Source organism: Microtus pennsylvanicus, chromosome 14 (genome assembly GCF_037038515.1).
Source record: "Microtus pennsylvanicus isolate mMicPen1 chromosome 14, mMicPen1.hap1, whole genome shotgun sequence".
NCBI lineage: Eukaryota > Metazoa > Chordata > Mammalia > Rodentia > Cricetidae > Microtus > Microtus pennsylvanicus.
Window position 1 is genome coordinate 9,671,054 of NC_134592.1, and position 26,652 is coordinate 9,697,705.

The 26,652-nt window shown below is 48.0% G+C and overlaps 1 protein-coding gene across 3 annotated transcripts in view; it reads right to left on the reverse strand.

Annotated features, from left to right (window-relative positions):
* The window catches only part of Wdr25 (WD repeat domain 25), a 130,258-nt gene that overhangs the window by 37,044 nt on the left and 66,562 nt on the right, over window positions 1–26,652 (reverse strand). For all 3 annotated transcript variants that reach the window (XM_075948800.1, XM_075948797.1, XM_075948799.1), the window contains 2 exons: window positions 12,398–12,545; window positions 444–574 (listed from right to left, as the gene is read on the reverse strand). In XM_075948800.1, the coding sequence (XP_075804915.1) occupies window positions 444–574; window positions 12,398–12,545 (279 nt within the window). The remainder of the gene's footprint in view (window positions 1–443; window positions 575–12,397; window positions 12,546–26,652) is intronic.

The window sequence follows — 26,652 nt, forward strand, 5'->3', positions numbered from 1 at the left end:
ATATGAAGCCAAAACTATTCTGCCTCAAATATACAGGTGCAGCTCTGTTCCTACTTATTCGAATTATGAAGGACAGTTCTCCCATAGAAAGGATGGCCCAGCAGGCACTAAGCAGATGGCTTAGTCAGTAAAGTGCTTGTCTTGTAAGCGTTGAGTCCCTTAATTCAATCTCCAGAGCCGTGCAGAAGGTCAGGTGCAGTGGTGTGAGACCGCACTCCCGGCACTGGGGAGGCAGGGCAGGCAGATCCCTGGAGCACTCTGGTTAGCCAGTCTACCCGATCAGAAACGCCCAGGTCCCAGCATCTCAAAACACAGGTCACAGCTCCTGAAACACCCAAGGTGGATCTCTGTCCTACACACACATACGCATGCACAGCCACACACACACACACACACACACATTCCCCACACATGAAAGGCCAGCCTCAGAAAAAAGGTGTCACCTTGCCAGTCCTCATGTCCCAAGCTTTGATTTCAGAGCTGAAGCCGCCACATAAAAAGACGTTGTGATCTTTTGGATGAAATTTCAAGGTGGTGATTCTGAAGTCACTCCGACCACTAAATACTTGGGTCCCTGCAACATAGATAGACAAGAAAGAGTGAGAAAATACTCAGATCACACGTACTTCAAAGTGGAGATGTTCACACAGCTCACCAGGGCCTCTGTGGCCCAGTGTGGACCTTCTGGAAACAGAGCAAGGTGGCAGGCAGCTCATTTCCACTCCCTGTCAAACCCCTCCCCTGCCAGGCAGCTGATCCCAGGACTCGACCTCTCCCTGGTCTGCGAGAGTCATGGGTGTCATCTCATGTAACCACAGGACAGCTGAAAACGGGCTCAGGGAGGCTCGGGAAATTTCTCAGGCTGCATGGGCAATACAGGAGATTATTTATCTAAAATCTAAAAGCAGAGTTGGTTGGAATTTATTTCAGGATACATCTTCCAATCCTGATAAAAATGAAGATGGGTTTGTTACAGAGTACAGCAGGTGCAGGTGACCTGACATGCTGGGCCACAAATGACAGTGACCCGCACAGCAGTGCAGCTACAGAATGGACATCAGGTGTGGCTCTTCAGGACGCGAGACAGCCCTGCCGCTTTCCACATCATCATAAATGGGTATGGAGTCCCTGTGTGCACTGTGGTAAGTATCTGACACACACAGGTACATATGGTGTGGAAACAGCTGTCGCTATGGTTTCCTAGAGGTGAGCAATATAAACATCAGAAGTGTCCATCATTCAGAGCCAGGTAAAGCCAGCACTCCCTCCACTGCTCAGTGTGACTTGTGCATCCCACAGCACGGATGGGATTCTTATCTGTCACACTTAATTTGTCCAAGTCTGCACCAAGAAATCAGACCAGCTTGAAGAGACACCACACAGGGAAGCACCTGGGTTTGGCTCCAGGCACATTACTAGGGGCCAGGCTCATATACCAGAGACAGCACCTGACACCTTCCAATAGCAGAGGAGGCTGACTTCCTCAGTCAAATAGGGAAATCTTGGCTGCCTTTGGCTACCAGGACTCCTCCACCGAACCAGCGCAGTGGCAGAGTGGAACACAGAGGCTGACAGCCAAGGAGCTGGGAAGGTAGCTGTCCGTAAAATGCATGCCACAGAAGCGTGGGGAGCTGACTGTGATTCCAAAACCCACATAAAAAGCTGGGCCTGGTGGTGCACACTTACAACCCCAATACCAACCAGAGATGGGGAGACAGGCAGATCCCCAAGGCTTGCTAGCTGGACAGTCTCACCTCATCAGCAAGCCCTAGGTCCCAGTGAGAAGGTAAGGCTCCCAGGGAAAGGGACCCAAAGCTGACCACCGGCTTCCACACACATGTACATATGCCAGCACCTGCATGCACACAGCTGGCGGCAAAGACAGTGATGAGATGTCAAGACGAATGGGTCCCCTTCTAAGCCTTAGAAGACTGTGTTTGTTCATTCCAGGCAGAAAGCACTCCCTGGTGGCTGCCTCTGTCTGCTGACCCAATACACAGAGTAAGAACTCGACCCGCTCCAGTTCATCCGGTAAGGAAATGAAACTCATCAATCACAGCTTATGAGAGTCACAGAGGGACAACACAGATCCAATGGCCAGAGCCACTGTCTCCAGGCCTGTCTGCCTATACCCATTCAGGACAGACCTAAACAGACATCACTGTCATGCAGTGATTTGTTTATGAGTGACAAAATGCACCCATGTGCCAATATAGCATAGACACGGTTTTTAAAGACCTTTTTGTATTGTTTGTGTGTGTGTATTTGTTTAGAGTATATGCCATGTGCGTGCAGGTGGCAGCATGGGTTCCCTGGAGCTGCAGTTAAAGGCAGCTGCCTGACATAGGTGCTGCTCCTGAGAGAAAGAAGTGATCAAACCACTGAGCCATCTCTCCAGTGCCATGATCACACTTTTTAAACACCAAAATTAGGATCTCTTACACAGTGAGACAAAAATAAAAATAGCCAATTTAAAATATATCTTAATATGCCATATATTAAGAGCATCAAGCAACCTATTTTTTAATATTTGACTACGTGCTACGGTATGAGGAGGCAGTGGACAACCTGAAGGGGTAGGGTCTCTCCTTCAGCCATGTGAGTTCGGGGTATTAAACATAGTTCTCCAGGCTTGGCAGCAGATGCCTTTACCTGCTGAGCCGTCCTGCCACCACGGGCATCGTGACTTCCTAGAAATCGTGAAAGCCATATGAGTTAGAGCTATGGCACTTTTAGTGGCAGCACAGAACCAAACATGCTTTCTCTTATCTAAACGCAGATGGCGACCTGTGTGTGACCCAGGGCTTGAAAGCCATCCACCTGTAGCTTCTGTTTACCCAGCGAACTCAGTGAGGCTGACAGAGACTCCTCACAGAGATGCGCCAGGATGCAAGGTGCTAGCCACAGCCTCCAGGGACCACAAAAGACTGAGAGCCCATTTTCCCTGGCAAATAACAACCCTACACCTAACCACACGGTGTTATCACTATATTCCTATGTTTTCAACAACTTGGTTCAAAGTCAGACGAAATGTTCATTTAAAAGGTTTTAAAATGGATGGGAAATGGTCAGGGTGAGACACCTGCTGTTTTGTTTTTGTTGGGTTCTTTTCATTTGGTGCTAGGAATTGAACTCAGAACCGAGAGCTACACTTCCCATACACAAAGTAAAGTCTCCAATGGATGACATTTATTTTTTTATTTTTTATTTTTTTTGGTTTTTCAAGACAGGGTTTCTCTGTGGCTTTGGAGCCTGTCCTGGAACTAGCTCTATAGTCCAGGCTGGTCTCGAACTCACAGAGATCTGCCTGCCTCTGCCTCCCGAGTGCTGGGATTAAAGGCGTGCGCCACCATCGCCCAGCAATGGATGACATTTAAAGAATAAATAAATAGACCCATTTACAGGTACCAGTGTATAGCTCTATAGTAAAATTTGTGCTTAGTATGTACAAGGTCCTTGGTTCAAATGCCAGAACAGAACAAAAAAAAAAAAAGTAGTCTGTTTCAAAGCATTCTCTCCAAAGTGAAAATATTAATTATTAATTTTAAATTCTGCAAGGGCAGGGAGATGTCTAGGTACATAAAGTGCCTGCCATATAAGCATGAGGATTTGAGTTCAGATCTCCAATACCCACATAAAAAAGCTTGGCATGGTGGCACATTCATATAATCCTAGTGCTAGGGGGATGAAAATGTCGGGGGGGGGGGTCCCTGGGGTTTACTGGCCAGTCATCCTAGCTGAATCAGTGAGCCCCAGGTTCAGTGAGAAACCCTGTTTCAGAAAAACAAGGTAAAGACTGAATGAGAAAGACCTCACTGTCATCCTCTGGCCTCAACACACACACACACACACACACACACACACACACACACACACACACACACGGACAACAGAGTCTTGCTGTGTAACCCACAAAGGCCCCTACTGAACTGCTAATGCTCCTGACTCAGTCTCCTTTGCACAGACAGGTCATCCCTGGGCAAACCTTGCTTTGTTTTTTTGTTTTGTTTTGTTAGGTCTCATCTGTAGCTCAGGCTGGGATAGAACTCACTGCGTAGCCCAGGCTGACCTCTCCTGGTGATCCTTATGCTTCAGCCTCTCAAGTGCTAGAATCCCAGGCGTGAGCCACCCACCCAGCTGGCACACACTTCCCCGAGCACAGTCACCCCCACGCTGCACCTGCGCCTCCACCTGCACCTGCCCTTTCCCTCAAAGGATGACTAAGAGCGTTCTTTATTTTTTTCTTCTACTCTCCTCTGGAGTCAAGGATTGGCAGTCACTTGTCACCATAGGGGATTCTGGAAATACGTGGTTTTTTATCAAGGAGTGCCTGTAAGCTACACAAGTGCTCAAGGCCCTCAGCTATGCAGCAATGCTGAGCACCTGCCCCCCAGCACCCCAAGAATTACAGGAGGAGACACTGACACAAGGCAAACCCTAGAAAGGAGGGCTTTCCAGCCTTTGTCATTCACTGCTCCTTTCATCCAAGATACTTCATGCACCCTCGGGTACATAAGCATATGCAGTAGGTACAAACAACAAATATTTGCTGATAATAATCATAAAAATATTTAAAAGCAATTCTTTGGCATACATATAATTTTACTATTTACTAAAGATGAAATCAAATTTGCATACTAATGAGATGGATTACTTGTTTATTTTTACATCGAGAATTAAATCCTGAGTATGTGTGGCAGGTCCTGTACTTTCAGGACCCAGGAAGAAGGCTGGAGGACAGCCTGGGCTACACAGTAAATTTCAGACCAGCCCAGGCTACAGAGTAAGACCCTAACTCAAAATATAAGCAACAAAAAGAAACAAGAATTCTATTTAATACAACAGAGTATATCATACTTTCAAAGTTTTTCAAAATTGATTGATATTCAGAGATGCTGAGAACTCCACTTTGCATAAATCCATTTTTAAAAAATCACAGAATTATGTCTACAGCCATTCCAGAAACTGCTGGAAATTCTATCCCAGGCCAAACTTCATTCACCATGCTTAAAATGAAGCTGATTTGAAGAGCAATTTAAAGCCAGCACTCTGACACAATACAATCCAAGGATGTCTAACCTGACGCCTACATGCTGAGTAGTGTAAAATATTAAAAGTCCTTCTGTCCCAGAATGGAACTGTTCCATTTCTGCAAGAGCAGAAAACTTTGTAAGCAGGACTAGCACTGCATTTCATCACACAGGAGTCTTGAATCTGAGCGGAGGCCTTGGGGTGGGTCTCACTGGCATTGCCCCACCTGATGGCACTCACAGTACAGAACGCCTACAGTGCATGCTCAGGCCGAGGCTGCAGTAAAGTCACGAAAATGGGTGAGTACTGCTGGAAGCATCTTGGATCTGTTACGCTTTTGAACTTGAATTCATTTTTGGTCACTGCACACTCAGAAACCTTTAACAGTTGCTGAGTCTTCACAACCCCACGCTCAATTCTACAACCCTGTGGAGCTGTGATCGCAGTTTTCAAAACTGGGTTCTAGAGAGTGGAAGATGGCCTTTTAAAACTACAGCACTGTTTTCATGTTGTGCTATGTTGTTGCTCAGGGAACTCAGCAGGCTGTGGGTGCCACATTAGGACTTCACACCCTCAAACCACCCTCATAAACAATCACTGTACGGAAAGCTAATCTAACTGGGAATATGCTTTTTCTCCAGTTTACTCATTTTTTTTTCACAGCCCAAGCTTTTCTTCACCTTTTTTGTGAGTATATGCTTGCATGTAGGTGTGAAGGGAGGGTGGAGAGGCTAAAAGTTGATGTTGGATGCCTTCCTCAACTTACTTTTTGAAAAAGTCTCTCACTGAAGCTGGAGCTCTTCAATCTGCCTGGACTGGTGGCCAGCAAGCCCCAGGCATCTGTCTCTGCCTCCCTGGGGCTCGGATTATAGGCAGGAGCTACCTCACTTGGCTTTTATGTGAATGCTTGAGACCCCAACTCAGGTCCTCGTGCCTAAGAGGCAGGTGCTCTACCCACTGAGCCGTCTCTCCAGACCCTCTTCCATGCCCCTTTTAAGCCGCAGTCAGAGATCAGGCACTTAGTTGATATACAGGTAGCAAATGTCCCACTGAATAGAACGAGGAGAGAGTCTCTTCCCCTCTCCACCCCCAAATCTGGAAACTACTGTCCACCCTCAGACTCTCCTGGGGGTGGGAGGCAGGTGCTTTCCTGGGTCCTTGGAGCACGGGACCAGCCATGCTGTCATTTTGAAATAGCCGCGAGTCACCAGATGCTTGCTAAAAGGTGGGTGACACAACCTCGCTGGTGGCAGGGAAGAAAGGGGGGTGCTGGGCTGCTAAACGGTGGTGGCTCAAGTTCTCCTGCTAAAGAGAAAAAAAATCCAAATGTTATTCCCCTCAATTCCCAAAGACACTGATATCTGTCTTTGAAAGGACTAAAATTTTCCACTTAGAAAGAGGCTGTCATAAGTATTTTCTACTTCTAAGAGGTGGGGCTTTACTATTTTTCTTTGTTAAGGAGTCCAAAGCTAAGAGATTTTTAATAAGCCAACAGGTACTTAGTGGAAAACACTAAGGAAAAATTCTAAGACTTTAGTTCAGAGATCAGCATCACAGGCACCAGCGTGGCGGACAACTGAGGCAGGTAGGGTGATAAGGCTGCGAGCCAGAGACCCAACTCCCAGACCAGCTGTCTCTTGAGAAGGGACTCAGGTGGTCCCTTCGCTGCTCAACCTCGTGCAAGCAGGAGGACAGAAAACCAAGTGCCGTACACAGCACTCTGTGGAGCAAGCAACCAAAGTGAACCATTATTGCTTGAAAAATTAAACCCCAACTTATTGAATTCATCTGTGGTTAAATTAAAAGCTAAAGCCAAGGGATGCTGGGTTCTAACAGCGGGAACCTTAAGAGACTAATGACTGTTGAAGCTTTTGCATGAGGCCTGGAGAATACAGCAGCCTGGGCTGGCTTCTGCCATTGCTGAAGAGAAAGGCAGAAAGGTTAGGAGACATTCATCAGGGAGCAGCCTTGACCAGGGGCACTAGCTCCTCTCGAGGAGAAGGCCTTTCTCCTGGAATCCGTGGCCACTCTCTCCCCTCTCCCGGATGGTGGCCTGCCCATCAGTTCTCTTCTTCAGCACTTGGGCTAGCTGTAACAGACCTTTACCTTGGGACTATCTTGCTTGTCTGCTTGTTATAGGAAATTCTGTTTATTCACTGCAGGCTTATAGGAAATTGAGCTTTAAAATATGTAATCCATTGGCACTTGGCTGTATTGATCTGGTTATAATGAGCTCAACCAGTATAAAAACTGTTTGGATCTTCTTGGAGTTAAGAAAAATTACTTCTTTTCCTTTTTGGATCAATAATGATACAAATAGAAAATATGTTTCTGGGCTGGCGAGGTGTGGCTTGGTGCAGAGTACTTGCTCAAAGAGTATGAGGTTCCAAATGCAATCCCCAGTCCTAGAATAAATCATCCTTAAAGCAAAACCATGTTCAAGGATTCTGCTCTCTTGACACCACCATTCCCATAGCTTCACCATCCAGTGTCACTGAGGCGACGCTGGGTGACCCTGCACAGGCAACTCCTTTGAGCTGCGCCTCTTCCTTCCTTAGGTAGAGCCATTAGGCTTCCCTAAAGGTAGCCACCCATGTAACCAGGGTAAGATCATCTGTCAGCCTAACATCTGCGCGAGGGGACACTACGGTTAGGCAGGCTCCAGGGCCCCCAAAGGACCTCCATTTCCAATCAGTGTGTCTGGTTCCCAACCATTCCTGCCACATCAATGGAATTTCAGGTTTAATGAAAGCCAAGCGCTGATCCCTAGGAAAGAGAGGGGCCATCTGTTCCTCTGCAAGAGCTCACCTTAACTAAGTTATTGTGAGGTCACAAGTGGGACGGGAACCAATATGTTCCATAAGTCTGTCCTTCAGGCCTCTCTGGACCTTGCACTTAGCACACCACAGTCGTGGGCAATGGCAGGAATTAGCCTGCATCTCAGAGCTGAGGAAAGGGAGTTTGGGAAGGGAAAGGACATCTGGCCCTACTGGCCAGCCATGCAGACAGTGACTGAACTTGTGTGACCCTAAAGTCCCTATGCCTGCACCCCACCTCCAGACCTGCCAGCTACTCATGACCTTTCCTTCTCTGTAGCTCTTTGTTGCTAGCCATAGACTCATGAACATGTAGGAAAAATGTTGACAAGGGAAAGCTTATGTTGTTGGCTCGTGGTAATTGAGCCTGTGTTCCCAGGCAGCAGGCATATGACTCATTTCGCTAAAATCAATATCGTTACACTCATCCTCTGGGAAATATTCAGCCAGCTGTAAATTTAACCATCCTGACTCAAAGTTAACGAGAAAAGAAGCTTGCTAACTTTCAAATCAACTTCCATGTATCAGGAGCAGGGCCCATGTTGGCAAGTGGGCAGAGGACTGGCAGGATGCCAGCTGAGGGCCAGGTAGGCCTCGTCGGCATGCCCACTAGCAGGGTTCTGGAACTCACCAGCAGTGTAGCTCAGAGCCTGGTATCCTTACCGTAAAACTGGGCTCAAAACTGCCCTTCAGGAGTAGCTGTGAGAGAAGATGCAGCAAAGGCAGGAGCAAGCCCCAGAGTAATGAAAGGCGGCTGCAGGAGGCTGGCAGTTGCTATCACTCTTTTTCCGAGCCCAGCTACTTTCAATTGTCTGGACTAAACTGAATTTCTTAAAATTAGGGGGTGGGGAGTTAGCTTGCAAACCAGCTGTGTTTAGCTATAAGCAGCTTTGTTGAAACACAGAACCAACCATGCTGAAATCAAACATGCCCCGGCCGCGTTCAGCTCCAGGGTCAGACGACAAAGGCAGCCTAACCTAAGAAGGGCCAGTTGCTCGTTGATGGCTGCTGCCTACACACAGGAGGAACACGGCTCCTGGGAGCCCGTGCCAATTAATAAAATCGCGCCAGGGCCTGGGTACTGCCTTCTTCATAAGGAGGGCTGGCATGAGCTTCCCAGCTAAGGATGAGATGAGATTGGTTTATGGAGGTGCAGAAACCCTCTCCAGAGAGGGGTCAATGAAAAGCTGCTTGGGGAGCTTGCAGGAGAGGGAGTCACAGATGACGGACACATACAGAAGGGGGTTAGAGAGGGGCTTGTGACATGGCAAACAAAGGTGGTGGGAGGATAGCTGTTCACTGGGCAAGAGGGTACCTGAAGGACAGGGGCCAGGGACTATCATCAGCTCAGCCCCTGCTAGACCTAGACGCAGCCTCACTGGGCATAAAGTGGTAAATAGAAAAGAATGCCAGTCTGAAAGCAGGCCCTACCCACTGAGACCTGGGACACGGCCAGCACACACTGTTTTCTTCCTGGTCTCCAGGGGCACTGAGGGCCCTAAGCAGGTTCTCCTGGAGTGTGCCACAGAGCTTGAAAATTTACAGAGGCTCTGGCTTCAGTGCGGCACTTGCTTCAAGCACCAGTGGGAGCTAGTGCCACTTCAGAGGCTTAGCCTGACACAGAGCCTTCTTTCATGGCCTCTCCTCCAAAACCTCAGGAGCCGACAGCACTCTTCGCTGCGGCCTTCATTTGGACACTGTTCACTCGTCCTACGCCAAGTGCTCTGGAGCTGTCAAGGCGAACACTGCTCATACCGGAACATAGCTGTCCACAGCTCAAGAAGCATCCTCCAGCCCACCACTTAATCAGAGGGGTCAGTCAAGACCGTCCGGGCACTCCATTCTCCCAAAGCCTGTTTTCTACAGATGTTGAGCCACTACCTGAAGGCAGCCGAGCACCCTGCCAAGACAGAGGTTAGGGGAGGCCATACCAGTCCACGTGTTGGCAGGACACCTTTGCCAGCCCCATAAGCCCAAACTATATCAGCTTCACCACTGGTTGGGTGATCTCAAGAAGTCACCAAACACTCAAAGCCTCAGTTCTACATCAAAGAAATGGGGATACAGATGGGGTTCTCACAGGCCAGTGGGGGACTAACCATGATGCCCAAGCAAAGGGCCTACTCCATTTATCTGTATTAGCTCAATATAGGCCTAGTGGCATGTGGGACACCAGGGCTACAGCGAGAACTTGGACAGCAGACCACTCTTTCTCTATGGCATCATTCCTAGTCATATGATGGGGCCGAAGACAATTCTTAGAAAAGGAATAGTCGTGCAGGGTGCAGTTCCACCTGGCCAATTCCTCCCACCCACCATGACCCCAACAAAAGACACAGTGGCATCAAGATAATGGGAGGAGGTCAGGACAGTGAGCATCCTAGAGAGAATGTCCCTGGCCATGACTGCCTAGAGTTCTGCAGAAAGCTAAACTGTGGGGTTTAATTTACACACCCACCTCAGACCCCAATAGAAGGCACCCCACTGTCAGGAGGAGCTGCCACCCACCATGAAGGAGAAGGACAACTCTAAGGAGCTGAAATCGGCAGGAGGGGCCCTCAGGGCTGAGCAGGCTCCAGCGGGACTCAAAGGAGACAACCAATCCTGGTTTGCAGGACAGGTCACAGACAAAGTCAGTGTCACTCAGGGCCTGGGTGGTGTCTGCCAGTGTTCCCTGAGGCTGCCTGTGTGCCTAATGTAGCAGAGACGTTTGTTAGGAAGATTGTAGACGGAAACAAGAGCGCCAAAAATAATTAATCTGTGAGCAGATTTGATTAAGTGTTGATTCATGGCTGTTCCGTAAGCCAACAGCCCGTCAGAACTATAAATTAACGAGATAAAATGGTACTGGCCCTCCATATTTCAGGCCGGGTATTGACATTTTCGAATCCACAGATTTTTAACTGTATTGATTGAGGACACCAGGATGAATGGCCTTGGCGCCAAATTCCCATTAATGACAATGGGCACCGAGTGACTAATTCCCAAAGCACTGCAGAGAGAACGCCCTGCGCTGCCTTCTCCTGGCAGGGCGCTCTAATTAGATTGAAATGAAAAAGCCAAATCACCATGGGCGGGAGAAGCAGAAGAAGAAAATGGAAGATCAGACTTCAGGAAGAGAAAGGACAAGACTAGTTAGAGCCGGACAAAGGCCACAGGGTACACAAGTGCTAAGACCCAGGGCCAGGGAGGGGTGTGCAAGCATCTGCTGTTTCCCACCCCAGCAGCCCTGGGAGCTTCATTACTCAGCATAGGAGGACGCGGCAGAGGCCAGCCTCAGCTCTCCAATTACGCAACTTCGAGCCAGCCTCGTCCAAGCAATGACAAAGAGACCACCAGGATGGGTCCATCCTTGGGGATACACACTTGCCAGGACACAGACAGAAATGCCAGCTATCCTCACAGGACAGGCCTCATCTGGGGTCCAGAGGCCTTTCTGGAGGCTGAGATCCAAACGCATCAACTCTGCCCTCTGCGGGGACACAACATCCAGCACACCCCAGCACAGGCCATGCACACGGGATGTGTATAATGCGTAGCAAATTAAAGGAATGAAAACAGTTCTGCAGTAGATGAGCCCCATGCAGACACCATTCCTGGTAAAGGAAGATGAGGAAGGCCTTCCATCGCTCCCCACTGGACAGCAGCACTTAGAAGTGGGGCCCCGCCTCTCTATACCTACTCTGAACACAAGAGCCCCTGGGAGCCCTCCATGATTCAGCGCACCTGACGGGACAAGCGCCTCCTCTCCCACCCCTTCATTGAGCCACATGTCACATGATAGCAGCTGCAGTTCCAGGTCCTCCTAGCTGGAACACAAAGAGGACCACGTCCCACGGCTGCCCCAGACTCATCATCAGTCCCCCATAGTCACGAGTCCCTAACTTGTCAGGCCTCGGGGCCCATTGCTGCTGACAGCCAGAATGAGAATTCTGTCCAGGAAGCCAGGGCTGAGTTGGATACTATAGGTTAGACTCCATATTCAACAGTCCCCAGTCTCCCTTGCCATCACTGAGTGGCCCAACCCAGGACTGCTGTATCGACCCTGCTTGGGAAAACCCCTTTTGCTGGCTGCTCCCTCTTTCCCTAACTAATGGAGGCTTCCTGAGGATTTTCCTACATGAAACCCCCTTGCCTGGGGGCCTCTCACTATAAATACTGGAAAGAGCCCCTTTGAAGAGTTCCCTACAGAACTTAGTTCCACCCCATGGACTGAGAGGAATTCTAAACTGATGCCAACCACAGGACACCGTGATATTTTGGTCCAAATTACACAGCAGAAGTTGATTAAAAAGCTGCCTCTTTATCCGGCCCTGCAGCTTGGAGCTGAGACAACAGTGGCTGTCTTTTGCTGACTGGCAGAGGACTGGTCCCAGGACTTTGTCGACAGCTGCAGTACCACTGCAAATGGTCTGCACACCCGTCAGGGAAATGAGTCTGTCCTGAGGCCCTCACCACACCATGACTATGGGTGGTTTGCAATCAGGACCCTCTGGAGAGACTTTCCCAGGGAGAGGGCTAACCTGGGGTTGTGAGACATCAGGACACACCTGTTTCGAGGTCTGTTAGGTGCAGGGCAAAGTCGAAGCCGCCACTGAGAATGCGCCGGCCACAGGGAGACCACCGCGCAGCCCGTACGGCCTCACTGTGCACAGAGTAGGTCTGCAGGCAGTGCCCCGAGTCCACAGCATTCCATACCTGCAAGGGAAACACAGAGAGGCAGCGCCAGACACTGTGGTGAGTGCTGTGCTCGAGGTCTGCAAGGGGCTCCTGGGAAATGGGGTTCCTATTATTCCATATCAAAACAAAAGCTGTAGTCGCTTTCTCTCTCCTCATAGAAATGTGCAGACTTCCTTTTTCTGGGCCTAAGAAAACAGCATTCCCTATCTCCACTCAACCTCACACCTCTCCTACCTGCTGGCTCCAAACATGTCATAGTCCTGCCCCAGCCTCCACTGGCCGGCTACTTGTTCTGGAGCAGACAGAGCATGTGGCCAGGCCACAGTCAAAGCAGACAGGGGCCAGTCATAAAGTATAAGGAACAGATTCAGAGCAATTGTGTCTTCTTAGGAGAGGGGTCCTTGCCCCTCACCTTCATCCTGCCTCCCCATTGGGGAATGAGGCTCCCAGGATACTGTCCAGTGTTGAGGGAACTGCGGGCTGTGTTCCGCTGCCCAGCTCCTGGCCACCTGGCTACCTTAAACCCCAAAATAACAACAAACACACAAATGTATTCTTTTAAACACTGCTTGGCCCACTAGCTCTAGCCTCTTACAGGCTGATTCTCATATTTTGCCTAACCCATTTTTAGTAATCTGTGTAGCACCAGTCTTACCGGGAAAGATTCAGCATGTCTAACCTGGCGGCTTGCTTCATCGCGTCTGCCCTGGAGAGCAGCGGCCTGGCATCTGTCTGAGGCGTCTTACCTCACTTCTTCTTCCTCCCAGCATTCTGTTCTGTTTACTCCACCCACCTATGTTCTAACCTATCAGGGCCAAGCAGTTTCTTTATTAATTAACCAATGACCTTCCTCCATCAGTCCAGTACAAAGCTGACTCCAAGTGGCCTACAAGCCCAGGCAGGAGCGCTACAGTACCACAGCTGGAAGGCCTGGCCACAGAGCTCCAGGAGCTGGTTCTCCTCACTGTCACTACAGGGTGAAGAGCACACACTGTAGACACTCCCCTTGACACTGCATCTTGTTGGTCATGTGGTCCTGTGATCCAGGGACTCCACCTCACTGAGCCTAAGTCTCTCACTCCATGAAGTGGAAACAAAAGCATTGCCCCAGACAGGAGTGAGACCTGAGCAGGGGAGGTTCTGCAGTAGGAGTAACAGTAGAGTTGGGCAGGGGTGAGGCCGGAGCAGGGGCGGTTCTGCGGCAGGAGCAACAGTAGAGTTGGGCAGGGGTAAGGCCAGAGCAGGGGCGGTTCTGCGGCAGGAGCAACAGTAGAGTTGGGCAGGGGTGAGGCTGGAGCAGGGGCGGTTCTGCGGCAGGAGCAACAGTAGAGTTGGGCAGGGGTGAGGCCGGAGCAGGGGCGGTTCTGCGGCAGGAGCAACAGTAGAGTTGGGCAGGGCGTGTGGGGATTAGAGTTCTGAAAGAGCAAGATTCCCTGAGTATCACTGGCACCAGATTTTCCTGAGTAAGTTCTAGAAAAGCCCAAACAAGTACACCCACGCACTTCCACAAACCTGCTCCTAGGACAGCTTCCACTAGAGATGAGCTAACTCTACCTGCCAAGTCCTGGAGGCTCTCAAATTGCTGAGTTCTGAAAGGTTTCCAGGAATATGTACATATCTATGCTCACCCGAACAAGAGATCATGAGGATAAGGTCCGACAGAATGTGTGGAGGGCCCTTCTGTTTTCCCCTTCCATGCCAGGGGTCAACAGCTAGGTCTCAAACTAAAAAGACTAAGACCAAGAGGCAGCAGTAGTCATGTTTAAAGACACAGAACTAATAGGAGCAGCCAGAAGGCTGGGGAGTGCAGAGGGATTGGCAGCAGGGCAACAGAAAGCAGAACGTGGCTGCTTCTTTGGAATTATGCACAAGTATGACGCTAAGAGGAAAAACTAAGTGAGCAAGTGAGGCTCTGCGGGGCTCACACAGTCAGGCAGGAAGAGGCCAACACCGCGCACACAGGACAAGCCGCGTTTACAAAGTGTGACGGCATTTCCTAAGACACATGAACTACAACATCATACTAATTAGGCCGGCTGGTATAAAAAACAGAAACAAAAATAACAGGCTTTGGCATGGATGTGGAGAAATCAGAACCCCCTACGATGCTGGCAGGAAGGCAAGAGAGTGGAGTCATGATGGACAGCAACTCAGTGATTGCCAGAAACCTGTAGGGTTACCATGAAGCCTAGCAATTCCACTTCTGAGAAGAAACATCTGGTACTGGGGTCTCAAGGAAGTTTTGCCCTTATTTTATGGGTAGAGGGTGGAAGGAGCCCACTTGTCCGCAGACAGATGAAAGGGTACACACAATGGAATCGGCCCATACAATGGAGTGCCTCTAGGCAGTGCTCCCTGAGAGCAGCCACAACGTGCAGGAACCTTGATCACACTGTACTCAGTGGGGCAGGCCAGCCCCAAAAGGATGGATGCTGGACGGTTTCCCTTCCTGCTGCTTCCTGTCAGAATCACAGACAGGAAACAGAAAGGCTGCAGCCAGGAGCTGGAAGACTGGAGTGTGGGTGGAGTGTGGGCACAGTAAGAGGCGTCCTGGGGATGGGTACAGCCAAGCTGGCCAACAGCATGAACTGCAGCCCTAAACCCAGCTACAGTGGTAGAGTTTGTTATATTTCACCGTGTTTTTTTAAACACACACACACACACATCTTGTTTACTCATGCATTTTCAGTAAGACCCTAAACCAAGCTCAGGATGGTTGTTGCCCCTAGGACTGGCAGGAGCTATGAACACTGCTCAGTACTTCCTCTGAGAAAGAGAGTGGCATGGAGGGGAACAGGGAGGAAGACGGCGGCTCGGAAACAATAGTGTCCAATGTTTGCCTCTGTGAAGCTCTTCCACTTACTCATTCAACAAACACTCCTGGTGCTTATTAGCGAGCCAGCACTGCTCACAGGAAACAACCAAAATCAAACGCTTGCCTTCCAAGAACTGACCTTACTGTCAGGAAGACAGGGCCCACACAAACCAGCAGAAGGAGTGTATCAGGCACTAAGACTGATGGTCCAAGGTCAGCAAGAAAGGGGGCTCTAAAGCCAAGAGAAGGGGCTGAGAGGGTGGCCATGGTGGGCCACACGAAGGGGTGAGAAAAGAGTTCTGCCTGAGTATGCAACATCACAAAGGCCAGTCTGGCCAGAGAGGTAAACAGGATGTGACAAGAAGGGGCATGGTGAGAGTGTCTCTACGGCAGTAGAGCATTCGGGGTCTCCTGGGGGAGGAGGTAGCCGGCTCCAGCCCACACGACCCCTTTAGCTGCCCTGCAGGAAAAAGATGCACGGGCTTATGTAGGAATTTGGGACAGAGGTAGCAGCAGTGGGGACAGGGGTCCATATGGGAGTCAGAAGCAATAGGAACCCCTTAGAGGGAAGACCGTAGAGAAGTGAGAGAGAACAGGACCACCTTAGGTCTGGGGTCTGAGCAGCAAGGAGAATGGCCAGCTCTAAGAGAACCAAGCTGGAAGAAAGGCCAGAGCACAGCACTGAGTGAGGGAAGCCATGAGAAGGAAGAGTGGGGAAGTCCCTGCCCTATACTTCCAAGTACAACGCACTTACATATAAACCTTTTGTGATGTGCAGTAAGGTGTTGAGTTAGAGAGGAGGGAGAAGAAAAAGGAGCGGGGCGAAGAGATGAGAGGGAAAAGGCAGGGAGGGACATGGAGCAGATGGAAGGAACTGGGAAGAAAGCAGAAGAAAGTTTAGACCCCAAGATGCCTGAGGGCAGCACAGTGCGCTAGGATTCTTGGGCAGTGGTGTCCAAGGAGACAGAGCTGGTAAAGGTGTGGCATGTCGTCCCCGCTAGGTGAAGTTGCACACCTGTCTGCTAAGGTGCTCTGCTGATGACGCAGCAGGATAGATGAGGACCAATCAGTCCGGGCTTGCTACCAGGGGCGAAAGCGAGAGGAATCTTCGCCAATTGCTCTCCCTAATTGAATTGAATGTTCACTGTCAGGCTTTAAAGATTAATTCCCAAACACTGCTGCAGCCCCGAGTGTCTGCCTTTTTTCAACCAAGTAATTAGAGATCCCAAACTGCCTTCACAGGATTAAGGAGCTCAGTCTACTGTCGAATGTTCTGAGACGGCTCCATGTATTAACTACAATTATTAACACGGTTTGTGTGTCCAGCCAAAGCACAGATTTGACAAGAACATGATGAGTAAAATGCAGTAGGACTGGGTATCGGCGCCCTGGCTACCGCCGCTCCCACATCAGCCTTTCTGGGTCTTCAAAGACCTGTTACTTCAGTCTCAGGCCATACTCTTGATTGTCTGTTGGTTTGGGTTTTGCTTTCATTTACTTAACTTATCATCATTATTGGAAGGCAAAGGACAACCCTTGAGGATTCAATTCTCTTGCTCCACCATGGGTTCCAGGGATCAAACTCAAGTGGCCGGTTTGTGCAGCAAGCACCTTTACCCGCCGAGCCATCTCATGGGCCCTATTCCATATTTTGAGAAACTCATTCTTCTTACAAAACACTCAAACTTTACAAAATGCAAAAAAGGAAAGCCCTGTAGGGACCCCTTTGGGATGGTTGTTTCTCAGGTGACATGGGAAATAAGCATGTTCCACAAAAATGTATTTATCAAAGACAGAAAAAAAAATCACCTAAGGGTTGCCCATATCTCCACATCTGAGACCATCACTGTCACATTTCTGGGATGACTGTGCTTGCTGTGTGGTACACAGTAGCTCCTCCTGCTTCATCAGCTCTTCCAGTCAGTCTTTTACACAGTTTATCTTGCCAGAGCCATCTTAGTGGAAAGCCCTTATCAATTGAGAGGTTCCCTACTATCTGCTCAACATAGCTTTTCTTTTTTTTTTTTTAAAAAAAAGTGTTTTGTGTGTGTGCGTGCGCGCACGTGTGTGTGTGTGTGTGTGTGTGTGTGTGTGTGTGTGTGTGTAACAGTGATCTGTATGTATGAGTACAGAAGCATGTATGCCATGAGAGTTCAGAGGACAATTTGAGGTAGTTGATTATCTCCTTCCACTGTGAATTCCGGGAATCAAACTCAAATTATCAGGTTTGCTTGGCAAGCATTTTCACCTATGCGAGTCACTGCGCTGGCACTGAGAAGTTGCTTTTGGTTTTCTACATATATAATCAGGAATGGATGTTAGGTATTGCCAAAATCCATCTACTTATAGCTTTCTCTTTATAGTTAATCACTGATATTACAGTTCCATATCAACCACTGCACTGATTGATCTTCAAAACCCATGCTCAGCTCCTATTCCTGGGACTGACCCTGCTTAGTCATATTTTAAGTGGATGCTTGAATAGATTTGCTAAAGTTTTTGTCTAAAAATGTTTGCCAGTTCATCAGAGATATTGGACGGATGTTTGCTTCTATTATGTCTTTTTCTTGTCTTGATTGTCAGGAGAACTAGTCAGGGAAGGTGTCCTTGCTCTTTGACGTCCCAGGATAACAGTAGCCAGTGTAACAACATCCCCCCAAAATATAGCTCCAGGAGCTAGGTCCCTCTGAGCATGGGCTGGCTCCTTTCTCTTATGCCTAAGCGCTGCCTTCGTGTCTGCATGCCAGTCTTCCTCCATAAATGCCCGTTTCCTGATCTCCCGCCTATGAACACGAGTCACATAGCACTGGAGCCCACCCTACAGCCTCAATTTCCAACAATTACCTCTGTACAGATTCAATCTCCGAATATGGTTATGTTGTAAAACACTAAGGATTGGGACTTTGAGAAAGAAATTGAGGGTGACAAGGGTACATGTAATTCAACCCACAGCAAATGGATACTCCTTCCCTTAGATATTTGTTAGAACTCATTAGTGAAGCCATTAGGGCCTAGAGTTTTCCTTGTGGGAACAGTTTGAACTAAAAATTCAATTATTTCTATAGATATGAGATATGTTTCTTCTTGGGTAAGCTTTTATTATTAGGGTCTTCTGGGGGATTGTTCGTGTCACCTAAGTTGTGGCATTCATTAGCACACGCTGATCATGCATTACCTCCACATCCTTTTAATATCCGTAGCGTCTATAATTAGCATACTCTAATCATCTCTCATATTGGTAATTTGTGTCTTTCCTCTATATTCTTGATTCTAGCTCACAGTTTAACACTCATTCATCTCAGAGAACCACCTCCTGAGCTGGGCGTGGTGGCTGGCTCCAACAATTCCACACTCAGGAGACTGAAACAGAGTGTCCCTGGGTGGTCAAGGTCAGCCTGGGCTGCAGAGAAAATAAGAATAAAATAAAATTGGGCCAGAGAGATGGCTCAGCAGACAAAAGTGCTCGTCATGCAAGCCTGATGACCAGAGTTCGACCCTCAGAACTCATGGTGGAAGGAGAATATGACCCCTGGAAACTGTCCTCTGACCTCCACGTGTGCACCATGGCACACACACTCCCATGTGTGCTATACACGCAACACACACTAAACAGATTTTTTTTAATTTTGTCCTTTTAATAGCTGGTTCTTTGTTGCTTCCTTTCCCTCTGTTTGAGCCTTCTGCTCTCTCCTCCTTTATTTATTTATTTGGACCTTCCCGGTGTTTTAGTGGAAGTTGAGTTTAGGTGTTCGTAAACAGCCAGCATTGTTTTGTTGTCTGAGGTACAGTTGGGGCTGAAACCCAGGGACTCTCACAAGCTAGAGAGAGATTCTACCACCACACCATACCCAAACTGACCCTTCAGCTATTAGAAATGTGCCTAGTTTCCAAATATTAGGGAATTTTCCAGTTGTATTCATTATTGATTTTTTTCCTAATCCTATCCTAGGAAATCAGCTGTGAATGATTTCAGTATTTCTGAATTTCCTGATTAATTTGTTCACGGCCACACATGGTTATGCATGGATATTCCATGTGCCCTGGAAAGGAATGAACATTCTGGTGCGTGATGTGGAGAGTCGCATGGATGTCAATCAGGCCAGCGGGTGACAGTTTGTCCCAGTCCTCCACATCTAAACTCTCTTTCTGTCTGTGTGATCTATTGATTATTGAGAAAGGGCTAGAAATTCTCAAGCCATTGGTGGGTTTTACTGTTCATATATCCCGTCCTGGCAGCTTTGCTTCGTGTGTTTTAGGGCGCTCTTATTCTGTGTGTATATAAATATCTGTGTGTCTGGTGCTATGCACCTTGGGGGATGTGCTGTGATGAACTGATCCCTCCTGTTATTATGAGATGACTCTCTTTATCCCTGTAATATTTCTGCTCTGAAATCTGCTTTGCCTGATATTTATATAGCCACGCAAGCTTTCTGTTATTACTGTTAGTATTGCTTATCTTCCTCCATCCTTTCAACTTAACCTTTTTGTTTTTATATTTAAGGTGGGCTTCCTGCAGGCACCGTATAATTGTGTGCTGCCTTTCGAGCCAACCAAACAACCCTTGTCTTTTAAATGGAGTGCTTAGACCTTTTCACCTGCTTCTGATAAGGTTTAAGCTTATTTTGTTTACCCAGCCTGTTGTTTTTTCCCTCATTCTCTGTGCCTCTTTGTGATCTTTTGTTATGTCATTATACTTCCCATTGTTAGGACCCATAACCATAAATCTTTCTGTTTCTCTATTATTAGTCACTTTAAGGTTTGCAGCACACATTTTAATTTATCCTGACCTACTCTCGAGTCACAACACCACTTCCCTTATGATATGAGAACCAGAAAATAATACATCCAGTTTCCCCATCTTTCATCATGTACGTTACATCTCTATATGTTAATGCATCAGCACCAAAATTCTATTCCAAATGGTCAATTGTCATTAAAAGAATTCTTAAATAAGAACAGTGTTTACTCGTCATTCCTGGAACAGATGGAGAATCTCACCCAGCATCAGTTTCCTCTGCCTCAAGAACTCCCTTTCCTAAGGGAAATTTCCTGTAATGCAGACTTGCTGGTGATGCATCATTTCGGCTTTTATGTGTCTGAGACAGAACTGTGCCTTTGTCTTTTCAAGACCTTTTGCTTGGGATTGTGAGCAAAGGTTCCTGCAATGACCTTCACCTTCCAGTGAGCCTTCTGCAAGGTTGGTTCACTGATTAGACTTCAGTAATTGGGGAGAGGTTGGATTGTGAATGATCCAGAGCCTAGTCACAATTTATCTGGGGCTACCTTTCCCACTTTTATGTGTGGCCTAACACCCTTGTGAGTAAGAGGTGCAATCTTCTGAAATGCATTTACCCACCACTAGCTTTCACTAGCCCAAAGACTAAGAAACCATTTGAGGCCTCCAGCAGAGACTCCTCTTGGCTTAACCCACCTACATGATGTTCTACTGAGGCATCTGAAAAGTGTCTTGTTACTATAAAAATCCAATCACGTGGGAACATGAATCCGAAGCACCCTGCATCCGTGTTCCCAGGCCATGGACCGGCTCCTCTTTGGCTCATTGATGAACTACCCCTTATTCCCACTAAAGTGAGAGTTGGGTTTGCTTTTCTGTTTTGTTTCTTAACTAGTGCTTTCAGGGTTTTTTTTTTCTATTCATATTTCTTTATTTTTATTATGTGGATGAGGATTTGCCTGCACATGAGTCTGTGCACCATGTATATCTGGTGCCTGAGGAGGCCAGGGAGGCATCAGATCCCCCTGGAACTGGAGTTAGATGGTTATGAGTCACCATGTGGGTACTGGGAACTGAACTCAGATCCCCTGCAAGAACATCCAGTGCTCTTAACTGCTGAGCCATGGCTCTAGTCTATGAGTTGTGCTTTTGTGTTGACCGTATCAAATTTTCACTTGCAGTGCCTTGGGTTTCTCTTCTTGCTGTCTTATAACTGAATTTCTTCTGCCGTTAATCTTTGTTCCTCTGTAAACCTTGTGTCTTTTTCTCCTTTTCATATTTCTAAGTGAAGCATGCATGAAGGCCTGAGTCTGAACCCCTAGAACTAATGTAAAGCTGGGTGCAGCAGTGTGTACAATCCCAGTGCTCCTGGCCAGGCAGCTAGGCAGGCACACATGACAGAGAACCAGAGAGCCTGTTCCAACTACCTCAAACAGGAGGGAAGGCAAGAGTTGACACCTGAGATTATGCTCTGACTTGCATATGTGTACCAAAGCACGTGCATGTGTGTGTGCACGCGTGCGCGCATATACACACACAGTTTTTTATAGGGGAGGGCAGTGATAAGGGCTGTCCTGGAATATACTTTGTAACAAGCTAGCCTTAAACTCACTGAGGTCTGCCTGCCTCTGCCTCCTGAGTGCTTAAAAAAAAGAAAAACAACTTTTTTTTTAATAAAAATATTTTTCCAGCCAAGCATGGTGATGGACACCTGCAATCCCAGTACTTGGGAAGCTGAGGTAGGAGGAGCTCAACCTGAGCTACTCGGTGAGACCCTGTCTCGTTTTCTACATTTAGTCCTTATTTTTAAATGTTTTTTCTTCCCCTCTGAGAACATTCATTTCATGCGTGCTAGGAGTCTGAGGTTGTCCCAGGGCTCACTGATGCTCATGCGTCCACGCCGCATGTTACTCCGGGTAACATTACCGCCCTTAAGTCTGTAAACATTCCCATCTGCAATTTCCAATCTAGTAATCTCACACAATGTTTTTTTTTGTTTAAAATGGTTTTCATCTCTAAAAGTTCAAGTTTTTTTTATTACTATATTTATCATTGACCATGTACAGTCCAAGGACAGGAGCTGTCTACCATGTGGGTCCCAAGTTGTCGGGCTTGGTGATAAGCACTAACCCGCTAAGCCACCTTGCTGGTCCTGGGTGTGGTCATGCATGTCTCTCTGTCTAGCATGCCCATCCCTCCTCTTCTGGCACAGAGGGGTATATTCCCTTGGTTTACTGACTGTTGCTATTCCTCCTCTGCACCACTTCCATGCCGTTTTCTTTAATTGTTGCTGCCTTTTCAGCTACAGCTATCCTAGTCAGCAACCGCAACTCCACCACAGCCAGCAGGGGTTCAAGAGCTGCAGCCTGAGGAAGGAAATTCTGTTCCCTCAGGCACCAACTCTTTCAAAGCTACAAAAGGAACTTATCTAAATCTCTGTCCCTCTAAAGAACTCAATATTCAAAGGTTGAGGTAGAATTCTGCTCCCTAGAGAAGCTGAATAGCAAGCAGCTCACCTCCTTGTGTCTCCCAAGAAGTTCTCACGCATCTCCTCCTCCTTAATACCCTTCTCCACCTGGCTCCGCCCTACAACTTCCGGTCAGCTAGTTGCTAATGCAACCTCCTGACCGCAGGTGAATTTCATTTACTCAAACACATCTTTGCGTCATTAAACAAATGTTCCAGAGCACAAGCAAAAGTAACACAGCTTAAAATACTATTTTAGAACAGTCCCGCGTCTGGACCTCTGCGGAGCTTCCCTCTTGATTTCCGACTCCAGATGCCTTGTGCTCCTTACTTGGGTACTAGACAGAATGAGCTTTACTTTACAAATGTCTCCTATTTCTGTCTTCCTAAAAAGAAATTGGAAGTTTGTTCTGGAACATACTTAAATTCGTGGAGACAGCAGGCTCTGCATCAGTACAATTCTCTAATCCACCACTCCCCCACAATGAACTTGACTGCTAAGCCACCTCAGCCACTTGGGGACATCACAGGACCAGGGTTTCTCCTCTTGGGAACCTGAAAAGCTCCCAAGGCAGTAGCAGAGACAATTGAGCACTTGTCTCATTTGCAACCCCTCAGCGACATTTGCCTGCACTGCCCATGTTCCCAAAAACCACTGCACTGTACACTTTGCCCAGTTTCTTACTTGTTGAAGACTGGGCTATAAACCCAGTCTCTACTCCTCTTAGAAACTGGGCCAACAAGATGGCTCAGCAGGTAAAGGTGCTCGCTGCCAAGCCTGTTTGATTCAAGTTTAAGCCCCAGAACTCACATGGTGGGAGGAGAGAACTGACTCCCTCAAGCTGTCCTCTGATCTCCACATGTGCAACACAATATGAGTGAGCATATGTGCACATATACACACATGCATGAACACACGCACCACACATTCACACACACACACTAAATGCAAATGCATAAAAGTTTTGAGATACTTGGAAACTACTGCCAATGTTCGGCTGACCTAACCCCATGGTAATCAGAAGGCCTTCCACGTATGCTTACCTCAAGGAAGCAGGATTGAAACTGGGAAGTGAACGTGCCCTGCACTTACATAGAGTGGTCAGTACATGTCAGATCTCTCTGGCCTACTTTTGTTGGCTTGTCTGGTTCCTACAACCAGCTGCTTGGAGAAGGGCATTAGGACTCCAGCGGCAATTGTGGATTTGCTCTGACTTGATCTCAAGTACTCGGACACACTGCTGTCTGCTGCACATTCATGCCCGATGCTACCTTCCTAGGGAATCTACTCTTTTACCACCCCGCAACACCTGGCTTTTCTCCAGTGACAGTCTCTTCCTGGTCAGCCTCGCCTTCCCCTTCATGCTCACTGTCTGGAAACTGTCTTTTTATTCAGTCTGCTTACCTTCCTACCCTCTCCTGCCAAAGCCATACCACGTCTCAACATCACAGTTTGCTCTTTTTCTTAATGCACTTTTTAAAAGATTTTTAAAACATGTGTGGGTGTTTTCCCTACAGGGAAGTCTATGGAACACAGAGGCCAGAAGAGGATGACAGTACCCCTGAAGCTAGAGTTACAGACAGCTGTGAGCTGCCATGTGGGTGCTGGGAATCAAACCCAGGTCCTCTACAAGAGCAGTCAGTGCTCTTAACTGCTGAGCCACACCTGGTCTAACTGTTTTATCTATTCTTAAAATCTCTTTTCCGCTGTCTCATTTACTTCATTTAATGTAGTCGTTGATGGAATCAGATTTCTATTGGATATTTGTTTTTTTACCTCTCTTTTTATTCTTATCTTTCTCCTCTACTAACTTTTTAAGAATAACTCAATATTTCATAATTCCATTTTACTTAGCTCCTGGCCTTTCAGCTATCTCTTTACATTATCTCTTTAGTGGTTGCTCTGGGAATTATAATATGCATCCTTAATATCTTGTCACCTTCTTGCAAATAAGATTGTACCAGTTCCCACACACGGCGCAGAACTATAAATGCTCCTCCACTAAGCCCACTGTTCACCCTGTAGCGTCAGGTACTGCAATGATGTGTGTCATAAACCACACCATGCAGCTCTGTCTGCCTTCGCCGGTTATGTGTGTTTTTAATCTAAGGTGAAATTGCCTTTCAGACAACCACACGCTCCTGTGTCTTCCAGCCATCACCGCATCCTAACTCCTGTCACCTCCCTGCATCCCGAAGAGCTCCCAACACCGAAGGCAGTTAATTCTCATTTCCCCAAACACATTAATCTCACCTTCATTCCTGAAGGACACTGAACCACTGCTAGGCAGTTTGGGGGCTCATCAGCACTCTGGGGGCACTATCCCAGTCTCTGGACACCATTGTTTCTGGCGAGGGGTCAGTGAATTCCCTACCACAACTCTCCTTGGGTGAGAGTCATTTTTCTCTGATTGAGACATAGATTTTCACTTTAACTTCCAGAAACTTGAGTGTGATGTCCCTCATGAGGTTCTCCTTGTGCCTGTCCTGTGGGATCTGCACTGTATTGTTTTCTGCTCTTTAAATGGACTTGGTACTCGAGCTTCTTTTTTCTTCCTCATCATCTGAAACTTCCATTGCTCGTGTACTCGATCTGACGACACCGTGCACCAGGTAGCTGGGCATCTGCTCTTTCTCTCCCCCATTTTCCCCTTGGTTGTGAAGCTGCAAAGGTTCCAGGGCCCAGCCTCCTGTCGTCTCCACTCTACTGCATGGCCACGTGGTGCAGTCCTGCCTTCAGACACTACTTTCAGTCCTGGTATGTCTGCTGGCTTACTTGTAGTTCTGATCTCCCTGAGAAGAGTTGCTATACTTATTTGTTGGAGGTGTTTATGTCCCTGAGCATATCCATGATGGCTACTTGAAAATACTTGTTGGCTAATTTCAATATCTGGATCATCATGGGAATAAGACTACTTCTGGAATCTCCGTCCTCCCTTTGCAGTTGCTGTGGCTGTCCCCAACTCTGCCCTCTGCCACGTCAGCAACACTGCAGTTCTTTTATTCATCTCTTCAGCACTGGGCCTGCCTGCAGGTGAAAGCACACCAACACAGGAGCCATCTTCTGCCTACTTTCTGCCTGCTTCTATGTCCCTACAGTTCGTTCAGGGGACATCACTACTGCACATTGTTGACAAGAAGTGATGAGAGGGACAGTTCAGGGGGTACCCTGTTCACTGCCCAAAGTCACGCCCAAATTCCAGTTTTAAACTCCTGTTTCACAACAGTGGAGAGCACTTCATCCATGTCACTGGCCCTCACACTCGCTCCACACGTACTCCAGTATCTCATCGCTTAAGGAAACATCTTCTCCACACCCAAAGAATATTCAGGACAACTGAGGAATAGAGGAGTTATTCCCTGGGGCACACTGCTACATCACAGGGTGGGACTAGACTGCAATGGGTCCCATCTCCTCCACTGTACAAATGAAGACACCGAGGATGCATACTCACTACCCCCACAGCTTGAGAAGGCTGCAGAGCTTCTAGCCTACTTGGGCAATCTCATGTGAATTCCTACAGGCAGAGTACCCCAGCAGCTACATGGGTGACAAGGGTCTCTCACATCTGCTCACACTGCAAGATCAAGATCAGTGTCTTCTTACACTAGCCTCCTACCTATTTCCTAAAATGTCCCGGATGCCACAAGAGGCGGGGTCTCCACACTGGAGCACCGGACTGAGCTCCCAAGGTCCCAATGAGGAGCAGAAGGAGGGAGAACCTGAGCAAGGAAGTCAGGACCATGAGGGGTGCACCCACCCACTGAGACAGTGGGGCTGATCTATTGGGAGCTCACCAAGGCCAGCTGGACTGTGACTGAAAAAGCATGGGATAAAACCGGACTCTGAACGTGGCGAACAATGAGGGCTGATGAGAAGCCAAGGACAATGGCACGGAGTTTTGATCCTACTTCATGTTCTGGCTTTGTGGGAGCCTAGCCAGTTTGGATGTTCACCTTCCTAGACCTGGACGGAGGGGGGGAAGACCTTGGACTTTCCACAGGGCAGGGAACCCTGACTGCTCTTTGGACTGGAGAGGGAGGGGGAGAGGAGTGGGAGGAGGGGGAGAGGGGCAGGAGGAGGGGGAGGGAAATGGGAGGCTGGGAGG